Source organism: Sinohyriopsis cumingii, chromosome 1, assembly GCF_028554795.1.
Source record: "Sinohyriopsis cumingii isolate HCF-2022 chromosome 1, ASM2855479v2, whole genome shotgun sequence".
Taxonomy (NCBI): Eukaryota; Metazoa; Mollusca; class Bivalvia; order Unionida; family Unionidae; genus Sinohyriopsis; species Sinohyriopsis cumingii.
In genome coordinates this window covers 175,831,978-175,848,522 of record NC_142961.1, presented here as the reverse complement: position 1 = coordinate 175,848,522, position 16,545 = coordinate 175,831,978, and the positions used below count along the sequence as shown (strand labels likewise).

Sequence of the window (16,545 nt, the reverse complement as noted above, 5' to 3'; positions counted from 1 at the left end):
TATGCAATTTATCATACTGCATATCAATAAACTAAATTAAAATTCTTCTTCATGTGTGTATCATGTTCACTCTTCATGCATTTAATTTAATGAACTATGTACTAATTAACTGATTCACTAATTAAAATGATACTATGATGGACTGATTGTGAATTGTGGACTACCCTGAATTGTGGAATACCAGTTAAATGTAAACTACCTGTAAAGAAGTTAAAATTTCTATCAAAAAAGCTTATTAAGAAATTTAATTTCCTTATGGTATTTAACTGCTGTCCAATTTAATTTCCTTATGGTATTTAACTGCTGTCCAATTTAATTTCCTTATGATATTTAACTGCTGTCCAGTTTAATTTCCTTATGGTATTTAACTGCTGTCCAATTTAATTTCCTTATGGTATTTAACTGCTGTCCAATTTAATTTCCTTATGGTATATAACTGCTGTCCATTTTAATTTCCTTATGGTATTTAACTGCTGTCCAATTTAATTTCCTTATGGTATTTAACTGCTGTCCAATTTAATTTCCTTATGGTATTTAACTGCTGTCCAATTTAATTTCCTTATGGTATTTAACTGCTGTCCAATCTCATCTTGTGCTCTTCTTGCTTGAACAAAAAGTTTTGAATATAACAACCTGAATCCATTAAAAAACAACAGATAATGGCATGCAAACGAGAATCACTTCGTGCATATCTATCTGCATTGTGATCATTTAAAAAAAAATGAATGCCTTTTGGCAACATACTTATGCTGCAAGTCAAAGATACAAATTATGACTTTGACAATGCTCCAACCAGAATGATAGCAAATTGCCATATCTGTATGCTGCAAGTCAGACACACAAATTTTGACTTTGACAACAAGTCTACCTTGATCATAGCAAGTCACAATGTCTCTATGCTGGGTGTCAGAGATACAAAATTTTGACTTTGACAACACTTCTACCATGGTTTTAGCAAATTGTGATGTCTATACTACTGACTTTATTACCACTATCATTTCTTTTTAAACATTCTTTTAATTCATTTCAGACACTATGAAGATAGAGAACCCTCTTTAGAAAATTTTGACTGGATAATATATCACTTTGACTGTAAAAATTTCATGATTTTATGTGAAATGCTGTTAACATGTTTGCAAGCCAGCTCTTATAAAGACCCTTGTTTGCATGTGACATGTCCAATTATCCTTCACTGCTGCATATTTAATGAATCACTGGAATAAGGAAGTGTAACCATCCTGCCTAAACCATTAGACTCTGTCAGTCGAATCCTCAACTATGTAACACACATCACAGGTAAAGGATGGAATTCCCAACCAAGAACATGGCAGGAGCAGAGATGTATGAAATTTGTACAGATCATTCTGACACAACACTTTATAGAGGCATCTATCATATTTTAGTGGGAAATCATGCTTGCAGATGAACACTGTCTAGATGGAACCGTGTATACATGCACATATGCTGCCTATATGCCTACAACATGATGCTTATGTGCAAAGGAATGAAAACCACACCTTGCTTTGCTCCAAATGTTTACACAAATTTATTCACTAAAATATAAATCATAGTCTTCTTTGAGGAAAATATTAGAACAATGTCCTATTTATGCATGTATCATTTTTACATGAGATAGTTCCTTTCTATTGCAATCAATGATATGTGCAAATGCATACAGCTGCCATTAAACCAACAACATTTAAGTATGTTAAAAAGTTTTACCAAGTTCCTCAGCATTCACACTGCAGTATTATGGATACTGTTACTCATCACATAACTGAAAAACGGCTGATGCCCTTAATTTTCACCCAAAAAATGTAAAAGACATGATTGTTTTGCATGCTTAACTTTTGTCCATGATTGTAGGTTGTATTTTATGATAATGGTCATTTGAAAACAAGTTTATTTTGCTAACTTTCGTCCATGATTGTAAATTGTAAATAATTTGTTGTCATAGCTTTATGAGTTCAGAATATTCTAGAAACAGTCTTGTTTACAATTTGTTTGAAATTTTCCATTGAAATGTCTCACATCGATGTCAGGTGAAAATGTGTATTAATACAGACTTGGTAAACAAATAATTCAGTCCTATCTTGTTTTAGATCAGTCTGTGAGAAGCAATTAGATATCAGATTTAAAGATGTTTTCAGAATAAAGTTTTGAGAGGGATTATTTATTTATTTATTTAAATTATTCATTGGAAATACTAAGTGCTCATTAAATTGGATTAACATATTCTAGAGTTATTATGAATTCATTTAAAGACAATCTGAACTGCATCATTGTTTTAACATCAGAACATTTAAAACTATTGGAATTCATTGGAACAGTCATTACTTCTGGACCTACGATAGGACATTTGGGATTTAATTTACAATACTGTTAGTGTCTCTTAAATGTTAACTTCGTAACTTGGAGAAATAAATAACTTGTTTATTTTACTTAAAATTGTTGTTTTCAACTTCTTTCAGTTCTATAATTTAAGACTTAGACTCATGACAATGGTTACTGTTGAATACAACATTAAGACATTAATCTTGACTGGACAAAACTTCTTCCTTTCTTAGTTTTTCTAATAAGTCTAACAAACAACAATTTCTGAAGAAAAAAAAGTAGTAGTAATGCAATATTTGTTTTGTGTGAGTGATACATTATTATAAAAAATGTTACAGTTTTCAGGCAAAATTTTTATTAATGTGACTTTCTGTATTGTGTGGAAACAATGACCATTATGAATTCAATGGATACCTGCCACTACTGCTATGATGTTTCATTAGGCCTTGCTGTTTATCTTTGATGTGGCACACCATATCAAATATAAAGACTCATGTTATCAGCTTACTCCAAGCTATAAGACTCCAAAGGGATGCAATGGATAACTTGGTTATCACCCTTGCAAGGTTTTACCACATATACTCTCTTATAAATCTAGTCAAACTGCAATCAACAAAGATCCTGATCCGCCGTAGCATAATATGCCTGATGATCAGGGTCTATGTTGTTTGTTCTACTGATTACTCAAAAAATATTGCACAAACCCAGACCTGTTAGCACATTATTCAATGGCAATACTGGGTTTGTGCAGTTGAAGCTGGACTCAACTTATTAAAGAGTACATACTGTATTATAGCATTCTTAATTTTGTTGTTGAGTACTGATCAATGTGCCTATATTTGTGAAGACATGTGCAAATTTTCAACTTAACATTCATCAAAATTATTCAATGAACACAGTATCACATGTAAATATACAGATACATGCTGCTGGAATACTTTGCTCTGGGATCTGAACATCCCCAGCCTGTCCACAAACGTGTAGAGCTGCAGTATCTCTTTCTCATGAAACCAGTTATATGGCATTCATACCCATTACTGTGAAGTAGTACAGTCAAACTATGCACTAAGTTTGTCACGAGGTTGTGCCAGAGTCAGGAAAATTGTACAATCCACAGAAGGAGTCCTGCAGTGCTCGCTGGCATGCCATCACTGATTTGTATCCGCCACCAAGGTCTATGTCAGATGCCCCTCTCACATGATTCAAGTAACTATAGAAACAAAAAAAGCATATTAGTGTTTAGATTCCTGGGTAACACAATCAACTGTTTAGGGATATTTAGCAGTAGTTTTTCACACAGTGAAGGAATTCCTGCTCTGGCATTTTTTTTTGGTGCTACTTTTATACGAGACCTATACAATCAACAGATCTCTTTAGTGTAGTTCAACAAATGTGCATGTGTAAAATAATTTAAAATGAATAAAGATAAAACTTGTCACTTTTTATCTTCATTATCTGTACAGCAATCATATATAACGTCCACAGCATATGTATTATAATTGCACTTAATAGAAGACATTTATGCACTGAATACTAGGAACTACATATCTTTGTGTACATATGATTTGGATTTTTAATTTAGTTTTAACAATTTTTTAGTCATATCACTATGATGTCTGCAGTTGTGCAGTTTATAGTGATGTGTAGCAATGGGTTATCATGCCGAAAACATGTAACATCATGACCCACCGATTCACATTTTAATATCCAGACACCAGGCTGGTTAGTCCTAACTCTAACCTCTCAATGCTGAGCAGCAAGCAAAGCAGCTGCTGGTACTATTTTTATAATTCTTGAATGTGAATCAGCCCGAGTTCAAACCAGTGACTTCCTTTGAATGTGACTCAGCCAGAGTTCAAACCAGCAACTTCCTTTGAATGTGACTCAGTTAGTGTTCAACCCTGAGACTTCCTGAGGCAGACAAACTACATATCTGCTACTGTTAAAACACTTTTTATAACTAGATAATCAAAAGAAAGTGCCTCAATATTCTATTTGCAAAATCTCACTCTGTACATATCTGATTTTCATGGTTTATTTAGGCTCACAGGAAACCAATTTATTTCTAGTAAAATGTGTATTAAATATCTAATCGTAATACCAAAGGAAAAGTACTAGTAGGTTGCAAATCCAGTCCTGCCAGGCTAAAACATTTAAGCCAAAAAGCTAAAGGTCATCTAGGTGGAAGTTAGATTGATCTCTCCTTGGGATTGGTGCCAAATCCTAGTGAATATTAAGTTACTACTCTCTATGTGGATGTAATTGTCGGAAGGCTAGGAGAGTGTACATTTATTATGATCGGGTATATCTTATTGAAGAAAAAAAAATTACTAGAAAAAATTGGTTTCTTCAAATATGTTAACCAATCATAATACCTTTGGAGGATAATTAAATCACCCCCCATCCCAAAGAGGCCAGCTCCAGTCATGTGAGACAACTTTTTATGTGAGACAGCTTCTTGATAACCCAACTGGAGAATAGACTCCATATGTCACTGAGTGGCTTTGAAAGGGAAATTTTCCCTCATGCAAATCTAGTGAAAATCATGAAGCTGCATCATTATGAAGCTGTAAAGTGACCTTGGGAGATAACCTTTTGCACCATGGCTATTGGTCCTACCTCGTTGAGCTGAGCCTTTTGGGATGAAAGATCTCTGAGATAAGGGCTGGAGAAAGTGGACTCTGACCTCCATAACATGGCATGGAAAATGTTGTCAGTTAGGTAACAAATGCAATGCATGTGTGACTGCCTTATCTTTATGAACCTAAATGCATCACAAATTAATTTGATCTGGTTATTTTGCCAATACGTGGATCAAATAACCTACCTGATCCAGGACAAATGTGCCTCTGCTGATAATATGTACACTCCAGCCACTATGCTTGTATCTGTACAAAACATCAATCTGCAGGTTGTACCTGCCAGGAACCAACCAACGTAAGTGAAGTTCTCACATTTCCTGAGATGTGACATCATATACATTGTTTGTTCCAAGAAGCAATATTTTGGCTGCAATTGGGACAACAATATCATTGTAATTGCTCACATATAAGTGGCCTATGACAATAATGTTTGCCATCACATAAAGTAAATGCTGTAGGAGATTGATTCTCAGGTTGAGAGATGGTTCTTTATAAGAATTTAAGTCCGTTTAAACAATTTCAATACATACTCTATTCTGAAGGAATTATCAGGCTGAAATAGGTTTGAAATGATCAGCACTTATAGTGGCCTATATTGGTCCAGTACTGAGTAGAGACCATGTAATTATGACTCAGAACCCCATGTTATGGTGCTGGGGAGGGATACTGGATACTGGATCCCTGTTACCCCTCCCATTAGGTGCAATAAAAGGCTATATCACAATATGTAATGGATCTGCATGGTACCAGGCTTACAGAGATCTGTAATAAATAGGGGCCTATCATGGCTATCAGCTGCCATGGGTCCATAATAGCAACTGGGCAATAAGGCATTAAATGGTCACAGAGTGGCATGGAGCCATCATGGTAGTATATAGAATGTCTCCACCAAGTGAATGTCATTTTCCAAGCTTGGGTCTCAGTACTGATGTGGGGATGGAACACATGACATTAGATCTCCTTAAGCAGTGCTCTCAGGCATATATGAAAGCTAGATCGTGTTCAATATTTACCACGAGAAATCTTAATCTGATGGCATGTAGAGACATTATGGTGGAATGATCTCTATTACGCTTTTATCCGCCTTGATTCTTGAGAACTGTGGCTTTGAACATGTATTGGATGTACAGGACTGTTTTCTTCCCCCAAGAAGAGCTAGGTACTGTGGCCCAACTGGTCATAAGGTGAGCTGGGTTTATTGTGGCACTATATGAGATACTGAACAGCCTAGTGGTGTCAATCATTCTACCTAATAAGCAAGATTTTTGGCATTGACCTGGTACAATCTGAAACACACAGCAGAGTTCGATCATGAAGGAACTGGGCCACTGTATCCTCCATAACCATGTCAAATTCCTTATGCTAGAAAGTGTTATAGGAACCAGTTATGGGAAATGAAAACAAAACTGGTCCCTACTTGCACCATGCTAGATGACATCTGAGGTGCTTATGTATGACGGCTTCGCCATTCCTATTGCTATGTCTCTTTAATGTTCTCCAAGTCATCCACTCAACCTAACAGCTATAACAGTTGAATACTGGTTGGTCTTTGCTAATTAGCATGTCAACAAATGCTGGAACACTGGAGCAAGCAAGCATGTTATATTGCCACAATAAACCCAGCTCACCTTATGGCCAGTTGGGCCACAGTAGCTGCTCCAGGGAGGAGGCAAATAAAACTGGTGGCAACAAACAAAAGTTTTCTTTGACTGACACTCGAAAGGCAGAGTCTTTTCCTGTCTTAGTAAGATCTAACTAAATTGATTGAACTTGTTATCATAATTCTTCATCAGTAGGTGCTTGGGGGATGCTGACACATCCTGTGCAATCTGAGATCAAGCTGAGAAAATTGTCTAAAGTTGTCGTCCACCATGCTCCCTAGGGGTGGACCACCATGCTTGCAGAATGCCCTAATTGGGATATAGATACTTCCAAATGATCACTGAACAAGTGCTCCTTTTGAGAATGCAGTGATTCCATATCATGGCAGAGTCCAGTAATGGTTGAACAGGGCCAGCAAAGTTGGCATGATGTTATCCAGTTCAGCTGGGATGGGGTATGGGATATTTTATCCATGTAGCCAGTCCATACATGCAAGTCAGTAACTGAGGTGGTTTCTTTTGATCTCAATCTTGCACAATGGAAGGTGATAACGGCAGCTGGGTGTTGAGCCAATGCGATAAACAGCCTACTGGTTCTGCAAAGGTAGATCTTACTCGATTTGTCAGTGTGGGAGGAGCTGAAACTTTGCCCATTGTGATAACTTGGATCACTTCATGGTTGATGAACTAAGTGGAGTACAATACCTGTCAAGAAGCAAGCCATTCACCACCAAGGCAATGGCATATTTACTGATGATGTCTTCATCATCCAAGGTGCACTTCTGAGCCTTTCAGTTTAGTACCACTAGTACTGCAGCCCATTGACTTTCAGTCCATAATGTGCAAGTCTGGTCTGTTTTCATAGATCGGCAACTGGAGCAAGCTACACACGTCAAGTGGTTGTCAGTCTAGTGTTACAATATATTACAAAGCTTGCACTTGGTCTTGCCCATGGTCTGTATGACAAAACAGAGCAGACAACATATACATGCGTAGCCCTGATGCATCCTGCTTGATGAAATCTGAAAACATATGTGCAGAGGTACACAATATGACAATTTACCTGTAAAAGGGCACACATAGCAGTCAATACAGGTAGGGTATTGGAGCATTGCTAATATTTATGAAGTGGATGCAAAATACAAATTTCAATAAAAGTTACCTTTATGAAAGGTCAACTGACTGCTTATAATATCTATAAAGTGGATGCTATGAATAAACTATGTATAAAAAACTTACCTGTATGTATCTGATTGCAGCTGAAACAATACAGCAATGAAACTGAGCTGTCTGCAGCACACACAATACCTGCACATAAGTAAAACTACAACCCTGAAGCATCACAAACTGATACTTATGAAGTGGATGCTATAAGATCAATTCTAAGACAATGTTACCTGTAGGAAAGGCCAAATGATGGCCTATACCAGACCTGCCAACCCTGACGAGTCCATCTCAGTAAGACATTTGATTTTTTTTCCGTAAGTTTAACCAGTTTTCAGTAAGGTGTAACAAAATATCATAAACTGCTACTGTAAAGCTGGAAAACATAATTAAAAGTTCAGTATTTGGAACATGCAGCGACGATAAACATTATGTTCAACTGAAAGGTTTGTAAAGTACGCGTAGCATGTGACTTGGCACATGTAGTCACTCAAGTATTTTTGGAGATGATCCCAGTATCAAGTGGAGATCACTCTATAGGTGGCTCCCACCTAGGTGGGCAGATTACTTTAGCTTTCTAGCTAATGAGAGGGGGTTAGATGTATCTGGCATTTAATCAATCAATAACACATCATAGAGAAATTACTGACTTAGGTTCTCATAAAATGCCCACCCCACCCCCCACGGCAACAAAACAATCAAAAAGGTCTGACAGGTACTGACCCTGATTCTCAAATGCAATGTAAAAGAAAAGGAGGTTTAACTAGAAATTTCATTGATCATGCACACAGTAAGTTTCAGAACGGTTGTGTTAAGCAGTCTCAAGGATAGTAATAAGTTCAGAGCTCAACCACCTAATCAATATGCTAGAATATTTCTGGTCATTCAACTTACAGACACTGATACAAAGCCACAAGGCAAGTTGCATAACATTTTGCCAGTCATTCAACTTACAGACACTGATACAAAGCCAAAAGGCAAGCTGCATAACATTTTGCCGGTCATTCAACTTACAGACACTGATACAAAGCCACAAGGCAAGTTGCATAACATTTTGCCGGTCATTCAACTTACAGACACTGATACAAAGCCACAAGGCAAGTTGCATAACATTTTGCCGGTCATTCAACTTACAGACACTGATACAAAGCCACAAGGCAAGTTGCATAACATTTTACCGGTCATTCAACTTACAGACACTGATACAAAGCCACAAGGCAAGTTGCATAACATTTTGCCGGTCATTCAACTTGTCATAGGTCTTACTGATACCAAATCACAATGCAAGTTTCATCACAATTTGTTGATACTCAAGCCTCTGACACAAAGGGTCAGCTATTTCACATAAAGATCATCTAATCAAAATGCACCAATTTTGTTGGTACTTGTCTTAGATCTTGTTTACGGAAGCTTCAAATCAAGTTTTATCAAAATATGGTAATCTTGAAGTTTTAGTGTTAGTCAATCACAGCTCAGACAAAGTAATTGATAATTACTGCAGAGACTCTGTCGAGTATCAAATTAAATAAAAAATCTTGATGATATTAAGCCCATTTTGCAAGATTCATCAATATCTGTTCATAAAGAAATCCTCCAGTGATTCATCAAGATTACTATCTGAAAGTCAAGATTATGTGGATTTTGTTTGCTATTTATCTCAGAGTTTGGATCAATATAAAGCTATACATTAAGTTTATAAAAAATAAATAAATAAAACCTCCGAAGTGTCCATAAGTAACCCTCTACTGTTGAAAATGATGAACACAGTGTCATTTTATTAAATTCATTTATAGTGATGTCTAACACTGGGACATCATGTTGCAGACATGTAGCATCATGTCCCACCCAGTCATGTTATCCTAACACCCGGCCAATCAGTCCTAGTGCTAACCTCTAAATGCTGAGTGCCAAGTTAGGCCTCTGCTAGTGCTATTTTTAGAAGTCTTTGGTATAACTCAGGTGGGGTTTGAACCTGTGACCCCCCACATCCAGGGTGGACACAATAACCATTAGGCCACTGGAGCAGTCCATAATAGAATATTCCAGTTTGTTTTCCTAGGTATCATTCCCATAATGTAATACAAAATGAACCCCACAGCACCCTATCCCCTGAAACAAAACTACAAATTAAAAAATAAAAATAAATAAACAAATAAAAGTCACTCATTATGGATACATCACAAACAGATAATCAAATTGTTCATTTAAATTTTGGGAAATTAAGTAACCCAATATCATTAGATTAGGCACAGAAAGGCAAGAGCTGTTTGGAACCTAATATCACTAGATTAGGCACAGAAAGGCAAAGTTGTTTGTAACCCAATATCATCAGATTCACAGAAAGGCAGGAGTCACTTATAACCCATTATCATTAGATTAGGCACAGAAAGACAAGAGCTGTTTGGAACCTAATATCACTAGATTAGGCACAGAAAGGCAAAGTTGTTTGTAACCCAATATCATCAGATTCAGCACAGAAAGGCAGGAGTCACTTATAACCCATTATCATTAGATTAGGCACAGAAAGGCAAGAGTTGCTGTGATCAGTGAGAACATTTGATATGTTGAATACCCATAGGTATACTCTATCTTGTATTGTTATACTCTCAAAGATTATGCTAAGATTTAACAGGCATCTTACCCTAGGGTAACCAGTTCCTCTTCAGAAGGACATCTGGGTCCACACATGAAGACCTCAACTGGTTCATATCTGTACAACTCCCCAGTTTCCACTTTGGAAAGTGGAATGAAAGTGTCCTGAGCTCCCTGGGAAGATAAGAGAACAAACTAAACTACTGTATATACTTGCATATAATTGGATCCGATTGCAAAATGCATACAGCTAGATCCGGGTCTAAGCAGCTTGTTTTGGAATAATCAATAGAACTAGAACAAACAACACAGACCCTGATCTCTGCTGAAGCATCATGCAATGCAGGTCAGGGTCTAGATTGCAGATGGATCTAGCCTATAAAAGAATATCTGTATATATATATATATATATATATATATATATATATATATATATATATATATATATATATATATATATATATATATATGTATGTATGTATGTATGTATGTATGTTTGTATATTTAGGAATAAAGAGACCAACAATATATTTTAGGGATAATCCATGACCATTTTCTGTAATAATCTTACAAAGTGTTGAATACTTCGACTGATTATGAGTATAAAAAAATTCTTCTATCCTTCTCAATTGTTAAAATGATAAGTTTGTTTTGCAAATTTAGCTAATTGAACTGTGACATGAAACATGCTAACAATTTAAATGTATTAGCACAGACTGAGAAGGACATAGTACTTGGCCTAAAGGAAAAAGAAAATAGTACTAGAATTAAAAGACATAGTACTAGGCCTAAAGGAAATAGTACTAGGCCTAAAGAAAATAAAGTACTAGGACCAAAGGATATAGTACTAGGCCTAAAAGAGAACAAAGTACTAGGTCTAAATGAAACAGTAATGGGCTAAAAGGAAACAGAACTAAGACTAAAGGACATAGTACTAGGTCAAAAAGACATAATACTAGGTCTAAATGATATACAGCAGTTAAATGTACTAGACCTAAAGGAAACTGCACTAGGTCTAAAGGGCATAGTCCAGGTGTAAAGGACATAACACAAGGTGTAAAGGACACAGTACTAGGCCTAAAGGACACAAAGTAGTACTAGGCCTAAATGACATACAGTAAGACCTAACTGAAATAGTACTAGGCCTAAAGGACATAGTAATAGCTCTAAAGGATATATCACTAGGCCTAAAGGATATATCACTAGGCCTAAAGAATATTTCACTAGGCCTAAAGGATATTTCACTAGGTCAAAAGAATACAGTACTATGCCTAAAGAACACAGTACTGAGCCAAAAGGACATAGTACGATGCCTAAAAGACATAGTGCTAGGCCTAAAGGACATAGTACTAGGCTTAACAGACATTACTAGGCCTAAATGAAATAGTGCTAGGCCTAAAGAACATAATACTAGGCCTGAAGGACACAGTATTAGACCTAAAGGAAATAGTATTAGGCCTAACTAACATTGTACTAGGCCTATGGGACATAGCACTAGGCCCTAAAGGACATAATACAAGGCTTAAAGTAAACAGTATTAAGCCAAAAGGAAATAGTATTAGGTGTATGGGACATGGTGCTAGGCCCTAAAGAACATGGTGCTAGGCCCTAAAGGACATGGTGGTAGGCCCTAAAGGACACAGTACTATAATGATTAAGTTCACTACTGCTGATCCACAAATATGTTTAATTGGAAAAACAATGAAGGCTATAAATAATCGTGAACTGATTTATGCAAAGATTAGTGGAATACTTTGGCCATAATGATTATAATGGTTAATAATCTTGGTCAGAATAATAGATACCAAAAATACCTTCATTTCACAAGTCTTTCCTGCATCTAAATGATTTCTAAATGTCAATCCCACAATACGTTATTCAAAAGTTTATTTTCTGGTTATCAATCCAAAAAGTAAAATGCTATGAAGTTTATTTTAATGTGAATCAATCCCATAATTGTATATTCCTGTTTGTTTTCCTCTGTATCAATCCCACAATTGTATATTCCTGTTAGTTTTCCTCTGTATCAATCCCATAAAAGAAGATTCCATTTTTTTCTGGGTATCAATCCCATAATACAATACAGCAACAGTTTATTTTTCCTGAGTATTACTCCCATAATACTCCACACTGTCAGTTAATTTGCTAGGAATCAATTCCATAATAGCATATTCATTTTTTTTCTCCAGGGTATCAATATCATAATGATGTATTCCACAGTTTATTATCCTGGGTATCAATTCCATAATACAATGCTCTCCAATTTACTTTCCTGGGTATCAATACTGTCATAGGATATTCCAGTTTTTTGTTCATGGGTATCAATCCAATAATGCAATACTTACCAGTTTATTTTCCTGGGTATCGATCCCATAATACAATACACCACAGTTATTTTTCTGGGTATCAATCCCATAATGCAACATTCCACTTTTAATTTTCTAGGGTATCAATCCCATAATACAATACTCACAGTTTATTTTCCAGGGTATCAATGCCATAATACAATACTCCACAGTTTATTTTCCTGGGTATCAATCCCATATAGAATATTTAGTTTTTCCCCAGGTATTAATCACATAAAGCAATAGTCCCCGGTTTATTTTCCAGGATATTAATCACATAATAAAATCATCCAGATTTTTCCACTGGGTATCAATCACACAATCCACAAACTCCCCCATTTATTTTCCTGGGTATCAATATCATAATACAATATTCCACTGTTTATTTTCCTAGGTATCAATCCCAAAATAAATACTCCAGAGTTAATTTTCCTGGGTATCAATCCCATAATACAATACTCCACAGTTTATTTTCCCGGGTATCAATCCCATATAGAATATTTAGTTTTTCCCAGGGTATTAATCCCATAAAGCAATAGTCCCCAGTTTATTTTCCAGGATCATCCAGTTTTTTCCACTGGGTATCAATCCCATAATGCAATACTCCACAGACTCCCCCATTTATTTTCCTGGGTATCAATACCATAATACAATATTCCACTGTTTATTTTCCTGGGTATCAATCCCAAAATAAATACTACACAGTTAATTTTCCTGGGCATCAATCCCATAATACAATACTCTTATTTTCCAGGGTATCAATCCCATAATAGAATATTCCAGTTTTTCCCTGGGTATCAATCCCATAATGCAATACTCAACTTTATTTTTCTGGGTATCAATCCCATAATACACTACTTCACAGCTTATTTTCCAGGGTATCAATCCCATAATAGAATATTCCCGTTTTTAACCTATGTATCAATCCCATGATACAATATTCCTGAGTATATTTTCCTGTGTATCAATCCCATAATAGAATAATCCAGTTTTTTTCCCATAATGCAATACTCAGTTTATTTTCCTGGGTATGAATCACATAATAGTGTGTGTGTGTGTTTGATCTGGATTGTTAACATAATTTCAACAATTTTTCAGTCATATCAATATGATGGCTGCAGTGTACAGTTTATAGTGATGTCCAGCACTGACGCATCATGCTGCAGACATGTAGCATCATGTCCCACCCAGTCACATTATCCTGACATCAGACCAAACAGTCCTAGCACTAACCTCTTATTGCTGAGCACCAAGCGAGGCAGCTGCAAGCACCATTTTTAAAAATCTTTGGTATGACTCGGCTGGGGTTCGAACCCATGACCTCTGCATCCAAGACAGACACTCTAACCACCAGACCACCAGAGTGGTTCCCATAATAGAATATTGTTTTCCTAGGTATAAAATCCATAATGTAATACATCCACATGACATTTTCCTGGGTATCAATCCCATAATAGAATATTCCAGTTTTTTCCCTGGGTATTAATCCCATAACTGAAAACTCTCGTTTCTTTTCTCCCTGGGTATCAATCCCATGATAGAATAATCCAAAGTTTATTTTCCTAGATATCATTCATCAAGTTTTTATGTAAAGTTACAATTGTTCAGGTATTTCAATTAGGGCTTATTTCTATGATGGTGAAATGAAACATCTAAATTTTTTAATAAGTGCTTTATTTACAGATATGGTTTGCAGCAGCCATAAAATAAAACAAAAATATCTACCACAAATAAAACGACTAATTTAGCACATATAATATATATATCCATACCATTTTTATGCCTGTAGAGAACTCTGTGGTAGCCTTCTTAGGTAGTGTGCTGCTGGTATCTGTAACCTTAGTAAGCTCTCGATGAGATGCCATGATATCAGCAGCTGACATCTCTGAGAACATCTGAGAAAATTAAAGTGACAGCAATGAATCTCATGTTAACAAGAAATATATGGAACAGGTGCTCCCGTGCCTTGTTCAGACATTCTAAATATAGTTCCAGTTAATGGACAGCTGGACATAACATACATGCAATTTTAAGTCCTGGACAGAAAGAATTAGCACATAGGGAAGTCAAAATAATTAAAGATTTTTATCCATAAAGTTTACATATAGTTGACCAAAAAGATCTAAATATTTGCTCTCTGCCTTCTTTCACACACATGATAAGATATAATTCTTCAATTGATTATAGCACAAACATCACAGTCAGATGGTTTGTATTTGTCCTAGGGGTAGTGCAGTGGTAACATGCTCACTCTACATCTCACTTTCCCTTGGTTCAATCCCTGATATTCTGAACCTGGGGTCAGTGTGCAGGACTCATGATCAGACAAATGTGAGGTCCAAAGCCTGTCTAGACTTGGCTAGGACAGCTACCAAAGTATGTCAACTGTCTTGGCATAATGTAACCTGCCATATTATATGTATCAAATACCAAACCAAACCAAACAACTCTGTGTGTGTGTGTGTGTGTGTGTGTGATTTGGATTTTTAACGTAGCTTTAACAATTTTTCAGTCATGCTGTTTCAATGTCTGCAGCGTGGGAGTTTACAGTGATGTCTAACACTGGGGCATCATGCCGCAGACATGACGCATCATGTCCCATCCAGTCACATTTTCCTGACACCAGGTCAATCATTCCTAACACTAACCTCTTAATGCCGAGTGCCTAGCAAGGCAACTGTTAGTACATTTTTATAACTCTTTGGTATGACTCGGCCTGGGTTCAAATCTGTGACCTCCCACATCCAAAGAGGATGCTCTAACCACTAGGATACCAGAGCAGTCCCAAACCAAACAAAGCCAATTCTATTCTGTTTTGGTATGCTATTAAATACCAGTACATATCCAATCATTTGCCTTGTGTTTATGTGCCATCATCCATCAGCGACCACACCAAACTAATCCTCTACCATACACTGATGTGTCATCAAACACCAAAGAAACCAATATTGTGTCATGTGCTGATGTGCCATCAAACACCAGAGAAACCAATATTGTGTCATGTGCTGATGTGTCATCAAACACCAAAGAAACCAATATTGTGTCATGTGCTGATGTGTCATCAAACAATGAAATAAACCAAACCACTGTCTCTAAGGCCACATTATGCCACTGTCTGGGCAATGAGGCATCAAATAAATTGGCTGAAATTACTGTGCAATAGATATAAAAATATATAATGTATATTTCAAAACAAATATATGCTAGAACAGCAATTAACTGTTTGCCAGGTGACCTCAATAACATTCTGTCATGGTCAAACAATTCCAACATATATATTTCTACCATATATTGCCAGCAGTAGCCAAAACAACTTTAATCCAAACTTTGCTAATAATCACAACCCATCTCATTTAAAGCTATTGCTTAAATAACCTTAATCCAAACTTTGCTGGTAATCACAACCCATCTCATTTAAAGCTGTTGCTTAAATAACCTTAATCCAAACTTTGCTGGTAATCACAACCCATCTCATTTAAAGCTGTTGCTTAAATAACCTTAATCCAAACTTTGCTGGTAATCACAACCCATGTCATTTAAAGCTGTTGCTTAAATAACCTTAATCCAAACTTTGCTGGTATCACAACCCACCTCATTTAAAGCTGTTGCTAAAATGATCTTAATCCAAACTTTGCTGTTCATCACAACTCATCTTATTTTAATGGAGTAGCTAAAATAACCTTAATCTAAACTTTGCTGGTAATCACAATTTGTATTGTTTTAAAGCAACAGCTAAAGTAACCTTATATACCATTTCACAAACTTCTGGAGTCATCAGGAAAATTAGTAGGCAATGGCAACCACTTGCAACAATATGAATTTAGCAACACAACACCACAATAATGGGAATTTATCAGCACTACATGC

The 16,545-nt window shown here is 36.2% G+C and overlaps 1 protein-coding gene across 1 annotated transcript in view; it reads right to left on the bottom strand.

The window, feature by feature from the left end:
• Positions 1–1,522: 1,522 nt before the first annotated feature.
• The window catches only part of LOC149808431 (CDK-activating kinase assembly factor MAT1-like), a 42,761-nt gene continuing 27,738 nt past the window's right edge, over positions 1,523–16,545 (bottom strand). Inside the window, exons 6-8 of the mRNA XM_089977109.1 lie at positions 14,451–14,573; positions 10,383–10,507; positions 1,523–3,544 (exon numbers count right to left, since the gene is read on the bottom strand). Coding sequence (XP_089833235.1) covers positions 3,409–3,544; positions 10,383–10,507; positions 14,451–14,573 — 384 coding nt within the window. The 3' untranslated portion in view covers positions 1,523–3,408. The remainder of the gene's footprint in view (positions 3,545–10,382; positions 10,508–14,450; positions 14,574–16,545) is intronic.